This window comes from Populus euphratica, unplaced genomic scaffold, assembly GCF_000495115.2.
Source record: "Populus euphratica unplaced genomic scaffold, PopEup_1.0 scaffold2.1, whole genome shotgun sequence".
NCBI classification, from domain to species: Eukaryota; Viridiplantae; Streptophyta; class Magnoliopsida; order Malpighiales; family Salicaceae; genus Populus; species Populus euphratica.
The window spans coordinates 4,813,175-4,833,948 of record NW_011499846.1 but is presented as its reverse complement, the minus strand read 5'-3'; the positions used below and the strand labels follow the sequence as shown (position 1 = coordinate 4,833,948).

The 20,774-nt window shown below is 33.9% G+C and overlaps 2 protein-coding genes across 2 annotated transcripts; both read right to left on the bottom strand.

Moving 5' to 3' along the window:
* Positions 1 to 1,018: 1,018 nt before the first annotated feature.
* On the bottom strand, positions 1,019 to 7,797 carry ANTR2 (Major facilitator superfamily protein). The gene is made up of 11 exons (XM_011038184.1): positions 7,545 to 7,797; positions 5,867 to 6,375; positions 5,459 to 5,566; positions 5,103 to 5,258; positions 4,533 to 4,748; positions 3,859 to 4,068; positions 3,489 to 3,626; positions 2,817 to 2,918; positions 1,936 to 2,001; positions 1,605 to 1,689; positions 1,019 to 1,488 (listed from the first exon to the last, which is right to left on the bottom strand). Exons 1-11 carry the CDS (start codon positions 7,597 to 7,599, stop codon positions 1,391 to 1,393), a joined length of 1,743 nt encoding a protein of 580 aa, XP_011036486.1. The 5' UTR covers positions 7,600 to 7,797; the 3' UTR covers positions 1,019 to 1,390.
* Positions 7,798 to 8,999: 1,202 nt separating this feature from the next.
* Positions 9,000 to 12,686, bottom strand: GPAT8 (glycerol-3-phosphate acyltransferase 8). The gene is made up of 3 exons (XM_011038171.1): positions 12,245 to 12,686; positions 11,492 to 11,804; positions 9,000 to 10,104 (listed from the first exon to the last, which is right to left on the bottom strand). The coding sequence occupies exons 1-3, from the start codon at positions 12,553 to 12,555 to the stop codon at positions 9,226 to 9,228; spliced, it is 1,503 nt and encodes a 500-aa protein (XP_011036473.1). The 5' UTR covers positions 12,556 to 12,686; the 3' UTR covers positions 9,000 to 9,225.
* Between the last annotated feature and the right edge of the window lie 8,088 nt (positions 12,687 to 20,774).

The following is a 20,774-nucleotide window of genomic DNA, read 5'->3' as shown; positions in this document are numbered from 1 at the left end:
ATTTATTTGATGTTAAATTGGTGTTAAATTTATTTGTATTAATTCTGCGATTAGTAGCTTTCACAAACTTAAAGGTGGTGCTCGTGCTTTGCATCCCTTCACTGTTCTGAAGTGGCTGCATCTTTAACCCCACATTTGATGATGCCTTATCAATTCTGAACTTATTAAGACAATACCTTCTGGCTTGGTGGCTGAATAATATATATTCTGGCTACAGCCACTGGTTGGGGCAAAGCTTAAGCAGTCTCGGGTGCCAAGCTTCTATCCACCGATAACTATATGTGCCCATATATGGTGTGCTGCTTCGTAATCAGCACCCAAAACACTAATGAATTATAAATTTTTTCCACAAAGAAAATAGAGACCGGAATCAATCAATCAAACCAGTCAGTGTAAGGTACTGCTCTGAAGTATCAATCGGAAAGATTCTGCAAAACATGGAAGAGAATGTATGGGAGAATGATGGTCTAGCTAATATTCCATGGATCATAGTAAATATAACAGGGAAACTTTCTATCTTCCCTTCTTTCAGAAAATCTTACGTCCTACTTCAGGAGTTTGTTAACGGTCCAAGCTGAGTCAATTCCCAAGGAATTGAAAGGTTCCTTCAACGGGGATCCTGTGTAACAAGAAGCACCCCTGACAATACCAAATAGCAAACACATCATATGCGCTTCACTCTGCCAGTAGCGGTAAGCAACCCAGAAATGGAAATTAGGCGCATTGGAAGCAGATAGCACGGCGTGTAGGCTACAGCTACACCATTAACTCCATATTATTAGGTCGGCTTTGGCTCTAGAAGTCCCTTTTTGAAGAAATTGCTAGTGGACCAAGTCTTACATATTGGCCATATATAGGCCCAGCTACAATTAATAACAACGCAGTACCTCATCATGTTAGTTTTAGCATTAATTACTAGAAATTATTTCACAGTTCGTATTGTCAATTTTGTTCGGGACTCGGGAGCCCTGCTCTCTGGTTCTCTTACAAAGTTGAGATTTATATTTTCTTAAGCGGATGATAAGCAATTGGAGCATGGTATAGGTATATGAGCAAAAATTACCCATCCTCTACATCAGAACCTTGTAAACATGTATTAATGCAAAGGAAAATGAGAGGAGAGGAGAGGGCATTTTTCTTGACAAGGAAAGAAAAGGAAATCAACCTATGAAAAGGTTTTTAAACCAACCCCAAAACATGTCTGCAGCATATCAAGGGCCTCAGAGGTGGTAGGAAAACTTCGATGCATTGGGGCATCCTAGCCTTTAATTATTCATCAGGACTTTTATCCTCGCACGTGTGCTACATGTCCTTTTTCGGTGCTCCTGTCGCTTTATACTTTGACCTCCTAAGTCATGTATATGGCATCTTTCCCCATTCTTATATTATTCTAGTCAAGAATTTTCTCTCCAGTTGAAAAAAGGTTCCAGACTAATGTGCCTATGATATAAAGCGCGACAGCCACCTTAAACACATCATCCCAAGATCCTGCAGAAACAGAGATTGAGAAGTAAGCAACAAAATTTGAAACAAAATTAAGGAAATGAAAATCCCCACAACAGATGAAAAGTTAAAGAGATAACTTGCTTGTAGTTGTGTTTTACCTCTTTGGAGTATGTATCCAGTTGCAGCAGTACCAAAGACACCTGCAAGCACTCCTGCAGTATTTGATAGTCCTAACAGAACTCCCTGTAATTGAAATTTTATTAGCTTTAGTTTTGACTACTTTCTTCAAGTTTGTAGACAACTTCTACATAGATGAAGACAGTGATTTTCTGGTTACTGGAGTGGGAAAAAAAAAAAAAACAGAATAGGCCATCAGAAAACAAGTACAATCCTTTTGTCAATGAACAAATACCAATGGGGACAAAGCATTTAGAAAATCACAATTAAAGGCATTAACATCTACTCATACAAAAGATTGCGATGACTCACAGCATAACGGGGGCCAATATCTTGGTGATTGGAATAGAGACCAGACTGTGAGAAAGCGTCAGACCCCTGTCATCAACAAAGTATACCAAGGTGAATTCATCCAAGATTTCTACAAAGTAAGACATCATCCTAATTTTACAATTTCCACCTGCTTGCAGACACATATGGACCAATGAATTCTATTTTCTGCCCTTAATTCATTTATTTTCAGCATTTTCATCTCATTTCAAAAAAACAAAATGCAGGGGTGTTTGTCCTCCCTCATGGTGGTATTTCACGGCCTATGAAGTTCGTTTGTGTTCATGTATACAGATTAATTTTTCTCTCTTTTGATTTTCCCACTTAATTTGGTGTCTGGAGATGCTTATGGGTTTGCCTTTCAGAAATGAAAAAGAAAGAACAAATGGAAGAGGAAGAAGACCAGAAAGCGAGAAGAGAAGAGTGAAGATATCTATAATGGCAAGAAACCCATATCCAGCTTTAAAACACCGCATAAAAGGAGGTGAACTAGTCTTTCCTTTAGGTGTTCAGACTTCTTGTAAAACATCCTCATTCTACATTAAACTCAATGCTCAATTAGAACCTATATGCTTCCATTAAATCAGAGCATGAAGACAGTATCAATGCAAGCAGGGTGAATCTTCAAATTCAATTAGTTGGAATTGGATTCAACTTACCATAGCGCTTCAAATTCAAATACTTTGATAGCACATGATAGGATTCACAGACAATTCTTCATTAATTCTTTAAAAACAGTAAGGAGAAACCACCTTTTTCACGCTATATTGGATTGGAAGGTCTTAATATCCATTTTATAGTCAGCAAAAAAAATATTAGAAGATGAATGAAACTGGTGAAGGTGGCATTGCTCTAGAACGAACCTGACTGCATGCCATGCAGAGTACAGCCATAGCAGGAGTCCTGACGTGGCTGAGCTGCGTAAGGAAGAAGGCTGGGCCTAAAAACCCAATTGATTGCATGATCTGTAATGTTGACAAATTTTGGAGCAACCATAACTTGACTTAATGAAAACCTGGTAGCAGAAATTATTCCAAAAAAAGAGGAATGCAGCACTACTGCTTTGAGCTTATTAAATCTAATCAAATTTACTTCATCTGATGAGAAATACAGAAGAATCCCATATAGATACTTCTAGTTCAGTTGTGTGACTAAAGATCCAATTCTAATTGCATGCTCTTATATTTAATCCATATAGTAAGTAATTTATTTGTCAATGAGAACCATCCATATGGTTAAAGCCGTGGCATTAGTATGGTCTCTCTGTACTTCCATTAAGGCAAAATGGCAAAAGCCACTTGCACACCAGTAATGGGACAACACTAATGCAGTTTGGATGTATGTGACATATCAGTGCATAGACCTACAGCTCCTTTTCTCATAGGAAAACACACAGAACACCAATGTTCTTAGAAACTAAGAATCCTCCTCGCCATAATAGGATTATTAGTCACTGCCAATAGCATATATCTAAGTGATTACAGCCTGATGGTACCTAAACACAATTAAGAATAGGAACAATATTTAGTCCTTGCCTTCCGAACTGTTGTGATAGATAGACCTCTGCTCACAAGTGTGTCGGCAATCCATCCTCCTATATTTGCAAAAACAGCCATGGTCAACCATGGCAAGACACATAATAGGCCTGATTCAGTGAGATTAAACTTCAAAACCTGACAAAACAATCATAAATGGAAAGAAGATGTAAAAAAGTTTATTCATGATTCTAAATAATACATATCAACAGCAAGAAAAGGGTACTGATATCTAACTGTAGGAAACGGATTTTTTTCCTGTTGGGATGCACGTGACTTGGTTATTACAAATTTATACTGTTCAGATAGTGGTTTAGCTGAAATCACACACCTATAAATAAGTTCAGCAATCTTGCAGTGGATCAATTACCTGATTGTAGTATGTAGGCATCCATGTTAAGAGAATAAAGGTCCCCCAATTATGACAGAAGTGAGAAATGATTAGAGCCCAAACAGGCGCTTTTGATAATATTAACTTCCAAGGAATGACTGAAACAGGTTCCTTTGCTACATTGCCACCCAAGATAAGCTTCTTTTCCTGTGGACTAAGCTCTGGATCTTCCTTCGGTGAGCTATATGCCTGGAGAAAAATTAATAAAAGCAGCTTAAAGTTTTCAAAGTTCAGTTCCGTGCAGTGCCACTGCTATAAGAAGTTATACATACAACCATTGTTTTCATATTTCAATATGTGATATCACCAGTCAAGCCCCCTCTCATAAAGTTTCAGATTGCATGCTATCACCAGTGAAATGATTATAAATATGGGGCAGCAGAAATAGATGGTTTCTTATTCCATTTCATAGAATCAACATCACATCATAAGGCGGTAATGGGTTATTTTGGCCTAATTAGAAAGACCATTCAATCAAGTCAGACAAAATTGCCCTACTGGATATTGCACATATTGCACCACCATAAAGTGTAAGCATATAATTGTCAGTTAGTGTTGTTAATTCTTCATATTTTGTCTAGTGACTTCTTCTATGAACCATACATAGAAATAGAATTTACTGAAAAAAACAGCTTAAAGAAGCATATGCTTGCCTTTTTTATCCATAATGCAAACCAGATACTTCCAAGGGAGCCAAATGAGTAGAAGACAGATGCCCACCCGAACTTATGGATTAGCATGGGAGAGACAGCCAATCCTGTGACAGAGCCAAGATACATCCCACTATATACTAGGGCAAGTGATCTGCTTCTCTCAGACACTGGAATCCACTTGGAAAGAATGTTATTCATGGCAGGCATAGCGACACCCTGTACAACAAAGCAAATCATAAGATGAAAATCCTCTATCTGCTTGCCAAACAGCTAACATCACCCTTTTGAATGCAAATGAGTTGATTAAAACAAATCAAATTAAGAGATAAAATTCCCATTTCCTTTTCTTTTTTAAGAACCAAAAAATAATTAACAGATAAAGTATCACACTATATTAGCTTAAGACAATATAGCAATCACAGAGAGGGAAGAGCAGTGAAATCAGGATTGAAATTTCATAATGGATGCCGAGTTTAAAATCATTCATCTAATCGAGTTTTTCTTCTTTTTGCAGTATCAAAATGCTTATAAATATTAGAATTATGTCGGAAAAAATACAAATAAACCAACCTCTCCAATCCCCATGAAAGCTCGCATGATAAGCAAAAACGGAAGCCCAATTCTTGCCGCAATAGGAGTCAGTATTGTAGCCATCGACCACCAAACCACTCCAAAACCCAAAACTAGCTTTCCACCAATTTTATCTGCCCATATGCCCCCAACAATCTATATGCCACAAAAATGAAGTTTTAAGGTTAGATACTGAACTGGGAGAATTTTTTTCCAGTTCCTGGTTCTTGAGATGGGAAAACATAAGTATACTTTGAAACAAGTGCAGATCAATTATAACCACGAGTGCATGCTAATGCAATAAAAACAGTCATTTTTTATGTATCTCTTACATAGTCTTGTTCTCCAGAGCATACCTGAGTCAGTAGATAGCCCCAGAAAAATGAGGACTGAATTAAACCAACCGTTGCACTGTTCCATTTGAACTCTTGTGACATGGGAAGTATGGCAATGCTCATGTTAACCTACAATTAGAATTTGAATAAAGTAGCACGTTCAGATGACAGGTTCAAAGTACAATAAATAACTTGTATAGCTCAACTAAGTGTCAATTCAAAAGTAGTTCAGTGATACTTTGAATTGCTCAGGGCAGCTTGAGGCACCTTGCGACTAAAATGAATGTTAAGCTACTTGAAAAATAAAGTACCTAACTTCCTGAAGGTTTTAGCTCTGACACACGGAATATGAAACATGTTTACTTGATCAAGAAACTTTAGACCTCTGTGACATGAAAAAAAGAAGGAAAACCTAAAAGAAGTGCTCACTCGGTCCATGTTGCATAGGAGAAAGGCCGTAAAACAGAGTAGTACAATCACCCATCTCTTTGGAACCTGTTCCCACCAAGAAGATACTAAAACAACCTCACTTGACCCCTCTGCTGCCTTCATGGAGTCGACACCTGCTGGTTCTGTTATGTCATACTCCTCAGATTTATAATAAGTACGTGTTCTAATGGCCTTGACATGATTGAAATGCTGGCATTTCCCTTTGTTTGGTCGAAGCCAACTGCCTAGTGAGGGATCTGCAGAGAGATAACATTTGCATCTTCCTCTTCTTTGCTGGGGACAAGTGGCTAATGGTTTCAAAAAATTTTCATCGAAATGACCAGCAACTTGAAGAAATGAGGAACATGAGGATCCAGAAGTGAAACCATTAGCCATTTGGCAATGTAAGCTTTCATAGAAGATGCTGCCCTGTGCATACCGTGCACAAGCAATGCCTGCTCGCTCTCCCCTATGACGTGAAATGGCTCTTCCTGTTGGGAAAACTTTGCCTGACAATATCATAAACTCAATGAAACTGGTTCCCCTTGAAAACCATATCGATGCAGATAGAATTTAAAAGAGTTTTGATCAAGCAGCATTTAACATAAAGTTTCAGCTATATGCACAATTTAACGTTGAAGAAAACAAAAGCAGCAGATGGTGCTATAAGGTAAAGGAAAAATGGGCAGCTAACCAACTCAACAAGCATCAAATAGTTAGAATCAATTGTTTATATAAGCAAATGAGTTATAATTCAATTGGCATGCTATAGTCTCAATTCCTTGCTAGACTCAAGTTCAAGTATTCCGCAAAAGAAAACGACAAAAAAAAACCCTAAAATTGTTCTTCTAAAACAATGAGGACCCGCAAGAATCCATCACACAGCACATATCATATTCGACCCACCATTATAGTTGATGCGTCACAATCTGATCGGTCCTGTCAGAGTACCAGACCTAATCTGATGCGGCGGATTTTCCAAAGCTACTAATGAATAAATAAACAGCATCATTTTAAACTTCACCAATAAATGCTGCTTTAATTATAAAATAATTTAGAAAATATGTTCCAAAAGCTGTTAGATAGAAGTCACTAAACAAAGCCAAGACAATCTTTAATTTCTAATTTTCATTATCTTAAATAAACTAAACAAACTTGTAACGAAATACAAATCGATTAAACTTGCTGAGACAGAGTTGCATGCACAAAAAATTCTGAAAAAAGGAAATGCTGCATTGATAAGTATTCTAAAAACTTCACATAATTTAGTTGTAAATCGAAACATATAGACAAAATTCATCCCTGATCAATAATAAATATGCAGAAAAAAATCAATAACTAATTGCATGCAACTTGATTTCAAGCTGATTACACATGCACACATGTAAATATATTACGTAGAGATTTCTCTCAATAATTTTCTTCTCCGCTTCAAATTAGAATTCAAATCCCCAAAAAAAAATCAGTTACAAAATTCTAAATCAGTAAAATAAAGGCATCGCATTTCATAGCAGGAAATTAAAGCTTGCAAAAATATACTAAAAAAATGCAGTTCCAAACTCCTCACGCGACAAATACCAAAAAAAAAAAATTGAACAGATAAAAGTGAAGATAAGTTAAAAAAATGAAAAATAGACTAACAGAGGTTTAAGTTAAGAAAGAAAGAAAGAAAGCCCACCTGAGCCTATAAAAGAACCGAAATTCCGGTTCGAAATGAAACCACCGATAGCCATTGCTCAAAAACCTTTAACTATCTGACCGGAGCTAGCAGAGAACTATAGCATTCGAGAGCACGAAGATGGAAGGTTGAATTTCGAAATAAGACACCGTATTTTAGTTTCTTCTTGCCAAGCTCTGGTCTTTAGTCCAGAGAGGATAACCAGACTGAAGATTTTCTCGACGGTTATTTATTTATTTATTTTTCAAAAGCGGGAAAAATCTCAGTGGTGTATATGCACGGAAATGAGGGTGGAGAGATTGACACGTGTCATGTCATCCTCGTGAAGGAGAGGTTCCCGATAGAAACTGCCAGAATTATTTAGATACCCCTCCATGCAAGTGGAAATGGATGTGGATTTTTCTGGCTAGAGTTTGTAAATAAGGGATGGTACTATGGTGATTTTGGAATGTTAATTTTAAAACTTATTTTAAATATTAACACATTAAACAGTGTAAAACATTATAAAAAAATTCAAATAAATTTTTTAATTTTTATAAAAATACTTTTCAATGAAAAAAAATCAAGAACGTGTGTGGCGGCTATTTCTCCATCGCAAAAGTTCTCGGATCACCGGAAAAGTTGCCAATAAATGGAGATGATGGTGTTTTTATTATTGGAGATTAGCGAATGGAAATGATTGTGAAGGACGTGGAATTTCATGATTTTAACACGTGGAAAATATTTAAATTGTGGCGATGTGACGAGGGGAATCTTCGCTAAGGCATCATATTTAATAAATTCTCAACCACATTATATATTTTAAAAGAACTATTTCTTCCAAATTATTTTCATATTTTATAGGCTGCCTTTTTTTAACCTCTTTTTCTTGCATTAGAAAATGAATTCCCAAGGGCCAGCTGTCCTCTGGCGATCATGTTTTTTGGAACGGTGCTTGACTTGTTGTGGTTGACGGAGCTCCAGTGGACTCTGCTTGAATTGTGGCCCATATATCACTCAGGTTTCATTTTCTTTTGGGCTCCTTCAAAACTCTTTCATTCACATATAATGATTTGCGATGGCTATGGTCTGATAACAACACCTGAACGTGACAAAATCATTATAACAAATTATTATTTATTAAATCTCATTAATTGATATTTTGAAAAAATAATCTATTGATTTGAATAGTAACAGTTTTTTAAGTGACCATAAGTAATTTACCAATATATTTATATTATGTATTTGGTTTTTATTTTTTTTTCAAAAAAATGTGTTGATTTATCAACGATATATTTGGCAAATAATTACATGCTTAAATAACTAGGTGTTATATATGAACAGAGAGATGGGATTCATCGATAATAAATATTTTCAGTATATTATTTTATATATTATAATTTTCTGAAATAGAACACCGAAATGAGACGATGCATGTCAAAGATTTTCGTACCAGTAAAAAACCCGAAATAACAATCAAGACGATAATAGTATTAATATCAGCATTTGACCAAGAAGCAATTCTTGGCAACCTAAATTCTTCAATTTTAAACTTCGAAATAGATACAAAAACCACTTTATATCGCATGACACAACCTAAATTCTTCCTCAAACAATGACTTGAAAGCACCAGATCGCTAAGAGCCCTCCAAACAACTCCTCCATTAACCAGAGTTCCCTTGTTAAATCACGAACCAGCCTTTTATTTTTTGGCATTGTACATTGACTCGACCTTACCATCATTCCCACCAAGCAACAGGTACTTGTCCTTCCTGGTCAACCCAGTGTTCTCGAATCCTAACACTTCACCCAACACTTTCTGCACATAGTTTGCCACCTCGATCGAAGATTTACCACCAGCCTTGACCGTCATTTCCTCTGGCAAGCGATCAAGGAATGTCACTTCGTAAGTTGGCCTCGGGTTCATGAAGAAAAAATAAGGATCCCAGAACTTGACACCACGCACGGTCGTGCCATAAAACATGTTTTGTTTACAATTGACTGCCACGGGCACAATCCTATCACTCAACTCTGCAAACAATGCACTAAATCGCAGCAAGAACTCCTCACGACAAGTGGTTCCCTCCGGACACACCACTAGATCACCCTTTTGAAGGATGGATGATATTCTTGCAGCATCAGCCGCGCGATCACGAGTCAAAGCGATGGCTGGGATTGGTGAAAGAAACCTCGAGAGACGGCTTACGCTGTATGTAACACACGAGACTTTGCGTCCAAGTGCTATGGCTATGACAATTGGATCCAGGGCTGTACGGTGATTGCAAACATAGAGATTTCCTGGGGTCCCAGGTGATGGGGCAGGAGGTGGGGTCCCACGAATGACCAGGTGAATGCCAAGCATTTCGTATGTGTACCGTACGATGCGTTCTGGGAGTGGGAGGTTGAAGTAGACGCGAATGATGGAGAGGATGAATCCAAACGGCAACCAAATGTAGGTGATCAAGGCATTGAGTGGGTCTGGACGTTGAACAAGACGGCCATCATGGAAGATGATACGATTTTTGAGACGATCCCGCGGTAGTGGAGTCGCTGATTTGCTGCGATGCACCATGTAGCCCTCCTGTTTATCACAAGTTAGGAAGCACCAGATGGAAACACTCATTTCCCGAGAATATATATATATAGTGGGTAGCCAGAAGCAATGAATTAAGTACAAACTATCTGGGAAATGGATAAATTTTAAGCTATCGGATGTAATTTCAATCCGTTCATGTGTGTGTGTGTGTGTGTGTCACTTGTGTGTGTTTGGTAAATATGTGTTAGAAACCAAATAGCAGCAATAACGATAATAGATATAGAGGTATCATTACTATTAAGAATATATTTTAGTTATAATTCGATGCAAATTTTATATCGCTATATTTATATGAACGGATTGAAATTATATCCGATAACTTAAAATTTATCCATTTCCCAGATAGTTTGTACTTAATTCATTGCTTCTGGCTACCCACTTATCTCCCTGCACTCTCCTATCAGAAAAGAAAGAGCGAGGCTTTAAATTTCAATTCTACTCGTAATTGAAATAAAAAAAATATATATATCACCGATACCCTTTTAAAAAAATACCATATCGGATTTTATACGAACTTTAAGATTGGGCCAGCAGCACAGAGCAAGAGCAAACTGCTCAGAAAACAGAACCAATTGTAGAGTCTAGAGGCGATTGAAGATAGACCCACTATAAATCAAGCCCAAATACTCTTCAACTATATCAGCGGCTATCGGCCCGATTTTAATAAGAAAGCTAAATGCTTGTAGTGGACCACCTAATCGTTTAGCTGGCAGCCGTACGCCGGTGGGTAGTTGGATTGTTAAGATTGCGGGTCCCGTGAATTTAAGACTCCAGCCAGCCCTCGGCAAATCTGATCACTTGTTTTTATTTATTTTCAAGACTAAATTTTCCATTTTACTCCCGACATTTAGCTCAAGGAGACAATTGACTTCGCCATTTTTTCCTGATTGACCTCGCCATTTACCACTAACATCTTTATCAAAGAAACAAGATTCTAAAATGGCAGCAAAGGAAATTACAAATAACACAAACATGTATGAATGATTTTAATACAACAAATAGTAAGTTATGCTTTAATAAAAATGAAAAAGATTCTAACATCATCTCATTAGAAACGCCAACATGCACACCAATCTCCTCTCTCGTGCGATACCATCATGAGAGAGATGCTTAATGATAATTATGCCTTACTTGCATGGTTTGGTTACTTGCCAGATAAATACTGGGATGATTATGACAATTGACCTTCTTCTATATCATGTGATTAGTTTATTGGCAAGAAGGTCATCATATTTTTTATACGACAAATGCAGAAATGTTTTAGTGATTACATATGAACAATTAAGAGGATAAAGTTCCCTGTGCCATATATTCGACTTGCAAAATTATGGTATTATTAAATTTGGAAAGGTAAGATAATTAAAGCACAAACCTTGCAAATGGACATGAAATCATGATCAGTATTTCGGTCACCAATACCAAGATCCGGTGCTTCCTCTCCAAACTCCTTTAAAACGGCCAATTTTTTCCACTTGCCCACCAGAACACCAGGCTTCTTAACAAATCCTGTAGCCCTCCTGGTCTTCGGGTTCACTTCAATTTCCGTGCCCAAAACCTTATCTCCACCGAGAAAATCCTTCACGAAAGGCTCAACCATTATAGTTGGATTTGCTGTCACCACCACCTTTCTCTTGCACCTTTCAAACACCTCATAACTCTCCGATCTAACATCTGCAGCATAAAACCTACACGATAACAAACTCAGTTAATTAGCATTGATGATAAAACCACTCCCAAAAACCAAATATTGTTAATCTAAAAACAATTTCATTAAAAGCAGACTCGACCCGCAAGAAAATGCAGGGTCCATTCACATGAATAGCAAGGGAAGTTTATTAAGCCAGGATCAAAGGGAGTTATTATTATGCGGGAGCACCACTGACCACAGAATTTACATAGCCGGTGACTAGTTTGCTGACCTTTGTATTTTTCTTCACCAAAAAGGCTTCAAAATCCATGTCAAGCTCACTTGATGTTTTTTTTGTCAGTAAAATTGTTAAAAAAATTATGAATAGAGTATTTATTGAGATTAAGTGACTCCAGAAGTAGTAAAAAGACTTAGTATTGAACAGCAATTAGCTAATTCAATTAAAGCCAGATATTAAGCAATTAAAATTTCAATTACCTAGGCAATACAGCGCGTGAAACAAGTTCAATGTCACGGATCTTGAGCCCAGACATAGAAATGAAGATTAATATTTGTATCCCCAAGGCTTCAGATATGAAGAGGTAAGACACGATGACGATAGGCAGTGAAAGAAGCAAAACAAGACCACGCAAGAGGCTTCCAGCTTCAACAGCAACAAGCATAAAGTATGGAAACGAGCTACTCGACACAAGTAGTGTGCCATCAAGATCCGCTGCTATCGATTGGTGCGTCGTGCCTTTACAGGCCGTAATCGGCGGAAATTTTCTTGCCGGTTTCGTTGGCGACATGGTAACTGTTCGCTCTAAACTCTGTTTTCAAGACCTCTCTCTCTCCCAGCGTCACCTCTCCTTTCCTCTCTTTTTGCAGAGACGTGAAGCTGAAGGAGGAGAGGGAAGTCCCGTTTTAAATGAGAGCGTTGGCATGTGAAATTACAAAACTAGGCCTGGAGGAGTTTTGCTCTTATAACGTGTTTGTCTGGTACAGCTGCATTTATTCGGTGTGCTTGCGAAAAAATAAAAAACCGTGTGGTGATATGATAGTTCGCTACGTGTTTTTAAAATATCTCTATATTACATCACTATCATGTCTAAAATTCTCATTCCACGTCCTTTAATTTCTAGCTTTTAAACGACGCTCGTTGATGCCACTGTTTTTTTCCCCTCGCAACGTAACGTTGAAGGATACATTTCAATAAAAAAAATTAGATTATATTTTATTAATGTCTCAAAATATAAAAGATAAATTTACTTTACTAAAAAATAAAAATATAAAATAAATTTATTTTTATAAAAATCTTGAAATAAATTTTTTATATTTTATACGTGGTTTAAAAATTTATTTAGCAGTATAATTATAATTACTTTTCAATAATATTTTTAATTTTAAAAAAATTATTTTTAATTTTAAAATCTCAAAATGATTTGAAAATACTAAAAATAAATTATTTTTAAATAAATTAAAAAATAAAATAAATTTTTAAATTTTTTAAATAAAAAATAAAAAAGACGACCTAAGTCCCTACCATCTTCATTTTTTCTTTATCAAAACAGTGGCCAAGTGTTCCGTCATTAGATTTGTGAAAAGCTGCGCTTTTAAGGATACCACAAAATAAATTGATGGATATTTTCGTATACAGCTCCCCGATTCTTTTTTAAAACCCCGATTTGAATATGTTCGTTTATTGACAGGGCAGTTGCAGCTACCAGCGGCCGTGGAAAAAAGCTCCAGGTGGCAGAGAAGTTTCACCTTGACTCTAAGGGGAAGTGTGATTTACTTCCCTATTGTTTCTAAAATAAATAAACGAATAGTAGTGCTATTTTTTTACTTTAAGGAGAACGTATACAGGAAGAGTAATTTTCTTGTTTGATTTTGTTTGGCTCTGGTGGTGTCTGACCTTTTATTTTGTTTACTTGAGTTGTTAATCTTTTATTTTATATTATTTATACAGGGCATTCCATCATCCAAGACTGTTAAATGCCTCTAGATCATGAAAAAACGTGTGCGTGTGTGTGTGTATATATAACGATGAAAATTTCATAAAGAAAACAAAGGAAGAAAACAATGAAAACATTAAAATGTCAATGAATTCTCAAAAATTTCTCATTTCTCGTCTAATTTTATGATAAATAATTAAAAATTTATAATATTTTCCGAGCACAAGGTTTAGTGGCATTTTTTTATATATATAACTCAAAATATTTGGGTTAAATTAAGAGTATCATAATTAATTTTTAAATTTAATAAATACTTTATAAGTCTAGTAAATAAATAAAACATAGAAAGAGTAATAAACATACATGAAAAAAAATTCAAACCTGAATATAAAAAAAAAACAAATTTTTTCTTAACATTAGAACATAGCCTCGAGTGCAGTGCGGTTTAGTGGCATTTTTTTTTTTTTTTTTAAATTAACGTAGGTGTTCGGGCCAGCTTGCGCGCACCACGACTAATCTCAGCTGTTGATCCATTATTTTATACCCAGCCTCTTTGAGTTAACATACAATTCACTAACTGCTGATCCATTATTTTATACTCAGCCTCGAATAATGTGAAAACGCGTGTGTTTTGCAATACTAGTTAATTTTAAGGATTGAATTTAAGATTATTTTTAAATGAGAAAAAAAAAACGCAAACAATGTCAACTCGTTTTTAGCACGAAGAAGATTTTTAATTAATTTTATTTTTGCGGCCAGTCGTTATTGCTAATAACAAATTATATATATTTTATAAAAGATTCTTACAAATACAGTTAATTCATCTAGAATATTATAAGAAGATAAAAATTAAAGACAAGTCAAACTAGTATTTTTTTTTTAAAAAAAAAAACTATTATACAACTAAAAGGCAACGTAAAATGATCAAGTCACTTTCTAGAAAATAAAACTGATTCAATTTAAAAACAAAATAAAATAAATTATACAAATCAATGTTTAAATAGAAACACTTAATAAAATGAATAGGAAAAAAAAAACAAAAATAAATTAAGAGATCATGCCGCACGCTTGGTTTTTTTTTCCTTCATGAAGTGTCGTCTGCTCCTATATTTTTTGTTTTTTAAGGTGGGTGACTGATCGCTGACTGATCTTTTTTTATCACTTTTAGCGGCTGAAAAATCGAGATGCATGTTTTTTGGATTTTACAGCCTAATTTCCAGGGTTTTTTTTTTTTTACCTTAAAACACCCCTCAAATATAATATAAACCTGAAGAAAACACCTAACAACCCTTCCATTCTAAAATCACTCTAAAAAATGAAAGATCAGCTAAATAAATGAAAAAAATAATAATTGTAAGCCGCGCTACTATTTATACGGAACAGCTCTAGCTCGTTTAGTATATTAGTTAATATATATTCTCAGTGATTTTAAACAAGACTCTTTTTTTTTTGTGCTATGTGTCAATGGTAAACAAACACATGTTAGATCACATCAGTCATGCCAGCTAGGTGATGAGATTTACTAAAATAAGAAAAAAAATTAATCACTCAAATAGGTTAGAGAAAAAGTGAGACACTTGAATAAAATAAAAGGTTAAACACTACAATTACAGTTTTTTTTTTTTTTAAAAAAAAAGCAATTTTACCCCGGTAATCAGAAGACTGAGTTTTTTTTTTTTTTGTAAAATTAACACAGGAAATGTGGAACTTTAGCAAAATAATACCATTTCAAAATGACCTGGTTAAATAGGACAGATTAATCATTTCATGTTTTAAAATCATAATATTATCAAGCTTTAAGTTTTTACCTCAATTGTCTGAATATTTTACACAAAAATTATAATTTTATATTTTTTTATGTATTTTTTTTGAGTCAAAATATACTTATTTGTCTAATTTATAAACAAATAAAAAAAATTATAATTAAAATTTTAAAAAATTACTATTTAACAATAGTAAATGATTATGGACAATCAGTTATGAGTTCATTATAACTAAATGAAAATATACTTTAAATAAATTATATAGATATTTTAACAAAAATATTTATATACCAATAAGACATATTTATGCTAAAGAGAGGTTTAATAATGTGGACTAAAATAACAACTTAAAAAAATTATAATTTTTTATTTGATTATTAAATTAAGTTTAAATTTTTCTGAGACTTTTGCAATGTTGTCTTTTTTATAGCAGTGATACTATCACTACGCAGATCATTCAATTTTTAAATATCCAAAAATTTCATCAAGAAACCCTAATTTTAATAATTTTAAGATTTTTCTTTTTATTTCCATAACCCGATCAATTAGTTCCATTGTTTATTGTAAATTGATCAATTAGTTCCATTGACTATTGTAAATTGATTGACCGGTTAGGCATACAGGTCGACTACGTGGCATATTTAAAGTGTGACATGGGTAAATTGTGCTTAGCCAAAAACTTTTTTGTTATTTTTTTTTAACTTTGTTTCCTAAATGCCCAATTTATCCCAAAAAGATGTCAGATTTGTAATTTATCCCTAAACATGTTAGATTTATGTACAGTACTTATCTCCATTATCCCGTGCATCACTGCAAACACTATCTTATGATCACGTGCCTCCAATCACAGATAACTGTTTTTCAACAGCACAGAATGGTTAACAGCAAAAGTTACCACTATTAATTATTTCTTCAGTAACAGGGCGGCGCTGTGCAATCAAAACTTGCACGTAATATCTTGTGTTCGATAACCAGTAGCAGAAGAAAAAACTTCCCTTCTGTTGCGCAATTGACTCGAGTCCAAACGCGATTTTACACACCAATAAAAAAATAAAATAAAAACGTAAAATTGGGTTTGCTTCAAATTACCCCATGAATGATCCACAGCAGCTAGAACTGAAAAGAAAGTGCTCGAAGACGATGAGGGAGGGTCCAAACTCCCAAGTGCATGTGTCGATTTGTTGAATATACAGTAGGAAACCCGTGCTATGTGGAATTTTGGATTCGCATGGACCTGTACTGTTAACGATTGAACAATGCTTGCAATGTTTTTCAGAGAAGAGTGAGGCTGTGACATGCTGAATCAGTGCTTAGGCACATGAAGCATGTATACTTCTTCTATTTTCTACTCATTTAAGACGTCCAAGTTGTTTACCTATCTAGTGCATTCCACTACCATGCACATGGTTTGATAAAAAAGCTCCATTGCTGCTATAACTTCCCTGGCATGGATAAAAAGAGGCTACCACAAAAACTAGAGGCTCCGACTTAGTAACACAACTTCAAAAAGTTGATAAAATAGAACAGTCTGCACTTTACACATTCTCAAAATATGATATACAAGGAAGGAAGATATGTTTATTTATTGAAAAGTAGTTTTATTTAGAAAATAAATTTTAAGAAAGTGAATTATTTTTTTATATTTAGCAGTGTAATGAAAAATAAATTAAAAAATGCATTCTAGTGTTTGATTATATTATGAAAAATAAGCTGAAAAATAATTTATTCATATTTTATTTTTCTCAAATTTATTAAAATAATGAGAAATAAATCTTACAAAATAAAAAAGTTGAATGAGAAGGAAATTGAAAAAAAATATAATTTTTTAAATTATCTCAAATAAAATAAATAATAATAAAAATAACATAGATCAAATCTAAAAATAAAAAAATAAAAGATGAAGAATTTAAAATAATAATAATTAACATTTCATAAATTATTTTAAATAAAATAAGTAACAATCAAAAGAATGAAGACTCAATTCGATAGATAAAAAATTTCAATAAAAAAATAATTGGGAAAAAATAAATAAGGATTATAAAAATAAGGATTAAAGTTAACATAAAAATTAAATTTTAAAAGATAAAATTGAAAATTAATATCTAAAACAAAATATATATAACAATCAAAATTTTTGAGAATCAAATTTGATATAATCAGTAAATAATATAACATTTTTAAATTTTTCATAACTTTCAAAAAGTGTTTTCCATCCAAATTTTTTAGGAAAATATTTTTAAAAAAATCAAGCTAAATTTTTCTTTAACTGAAAAGTATTTTTCAATTAATTTTTTTAATAATAAATAAAAATAAAAAAAAATTTAATTTTTTTTTTTAAAATAAGCATAGCCGAAGTTAAAATGAAAAATGCGATGCCAGTCAACTCCCCTCGCCCTTCTCAACCCCGGTGGCTCGGCAATTATTCTAGCGGTAAAAACTAAAAAGTACATGTTTCGACCCTTTCAACTGCACGCCGGTTTTTAAATGCCACATGGGAGAAGTTAATTCGTGACACTGACCTTTAATTCATGACATGTCGATGAATATTACATTCAGTAACTGACTGCCATGGAAGGACTTTGTCCATCAAACACGAAACATTGTGGACCACAAGTGGTCCACGTGGTTTTTTAATTTAATTTATCCTTTTTTTAATTCCTTTAACTAAACATTTATCTGGGAATGCATTTTGTGGTTTGTTGTGGCTGCCTAGGTTACGATATCTTACAGTGTTGGGAAAAAAAAGGTTGTCAGCTCAGTTGGTACTTGGTTTGGAAAATTAGCGAGTAAAAAAACTTTTTTTTTCAGTTATTTAAAAGTCAAGGGTAAAATCTTTTTTTATAAATTATAAGGCTAAAATAGAAAAAAATATATTATTGTAGAAGTAGAAAAAGACTCCTTTTCTTCCTGGAACCATGTCTCGGCGAACCATTCCATCGATTGTTAGTTTCTTACTGGTGGCCTAACTTCAACTAAGTTTGGTGGTATTGTTTAGATTGAATATAATCAAGAAAGATAGATTTAAAACTCAGCTTTGAGTTGTGAAGTCCAACCAGAAACTTCTTAAGTAATACAAAAACAACCATATCAGAAAAATTAATTTTGCCATTTTTCTTTTTTAATTATGACAAATGAGCCCATATTCTCTCCAACGCATAAAGAAAATTCTCACACGTTACCGTATGATGGCTTGCCTTTTCGACTCAGTCTTGTTGAACAGACAAGCCGAGATTTGATGTTCCAACTCAATCTTGTTCAATTAACAGGCCAAGAGTAAAGTTAAAAACTCGTCTAATAATATTCGCCAGAATTCACATGCGACCAGGATTAATGGTTAGATATTAACAAAGCCAGTTTCACAACTACACTTACCCGTATACAAAGCTAGTGCATTCATGACTATCTTTTTTCAACGGCCACGCAGCCTCTCGTATTCAAGACATTTATGATCTCTCACAAGAGCAAACTCAGCAGCACATTTGCATCTGCCGATGCCCAGTTTATTTTTACTGGTGGAAAACGTTTTTGTTAAAAAAAAATCAAGTTTTTTTTTTTTTTTTTTGTGTTTTTGTTAAAGAAAGAGAGGCTTTCAGAGTTGAAGCAGGACCGGAGAGAGGTCTAGCAGTGCACTGGCTGCCTCAGTATTAATTATTGGCGACTAGAAAATAAATGCGGCCGGGGCGTCATTAAAATGAAGGTCGTTGAGTGTTGTTACAAGGAAGACAGGTGCCTACTAGCAAGTTTTTTCCATTGATTATAGATGAAGTAGTTGGAGTCTTGAAGCGTTTAACAGTACCATGTGTTTTTATTGGCCGACACGCTAGCAATTTTTTTCCATTAAGTTTTTAGATTTGTTTGTCCACTAGCTAGAAATCCTCGATGTTACTGTTTCAATCACTTGGATGCCCTAAGTTATCGACAAAGAATATTTTTGATAGTTTAACTGCATCGTCATTTTGTAGTGTTACTGCTGTTATTATTACTTGTAAAATTTCTATTATCTTTAAACACGAAAGATTATTAATTTTATATTCATTAAAAAATTTATATTTTTTTATTGATTGAAATTAAATTTAGAAAAAATTATCCTGAAATTAAAATAAAAAAGTAATGGAAATTTTAAAGTATAAGTTATATTTTTATTGTTTCAATGTATATCGAGTTTAAATTCTCAATTATTATCTTTCTATAAAGAAATGCTTTTACTTAATTTATGATTTTATTCGGATAAATAAACGCCTGAATTGAAAAGTAATAGGGGTTCAAATAATATATAATTCAACTTCTGTACTGTCTTAATTTTTTAAAAAAAAAACTTTGAGGCTCTAATATAAATTGATATACTTTAAGAGGTGGGTTTTTTTTTCCTCGCTAGAAAATATTCAATATACATCTTAAATTGAAGTTTATGGTATTAATTCACAACTGGTTTGATGAAAAATGATTTATAATAAACTTATTTAAAAAAAATTACAATTCAAGATTCTTCATTGAAATTTTGTTTATTTTTTTTTCAACTTGATATCAATATTTTGATTTATTTATTTTGATATATTGAATCGGGTTCAGGTACGTGAAAAAACCAGCTCTGACTCAACACTGGCCATCATTATCCCTAGTTCAGCCAAGGAACTAATAGCTCTCTCATATAAAGTTGAGCTTGAAGTGGGATTTTGGAGTTCAACTTATCCCTTGCTTCCTAGGAAAGACAAAGGTGGAGCAATATCATGCATTTCTGATGACGGCAGAGGTTAACTTGGAACTTACAAACAAGGTTCTTGAAAACATTTCCTAGTTAAAGCTTTATCAGTTAGGGCATGTCTCAAGAAAATAATAATAAAAAATACAGAGTGTAGTGACATTTAATGCATGCAATGCGTGCTAGATTGTGAATGCCACAGCTAGCATGGTTTGACTTCGACAGTCACAATTATAGCAGCAGCTATCATCGGCGTTTCTCTTAATTAAGAGAAGCCTTCTTGGATAGGAATTTTATTAGGCAGATAGAAATGCTGGACGGAAACTTGTAGACGTTGACTACGAATTACATGAGAAAATCATTTTCACTTTTCCAAATACAGAATATTTGTTCCGGATTTATTATATAAATATTACTAGTTTAAGTTTTATAAATTTTAAATATATTAAAAACTTTATATGATTAGTAACTTTAAAATTTATAAAATTAATTAATATATATACAAACTAGACTGAACATTAATATTAATTAAAAAAACAACAACATGTTGATGCCAGATCCTTCGCGGCTCCATCTCTTACCCAGTTTTATTGTAGAAGCTAAAATTCCAG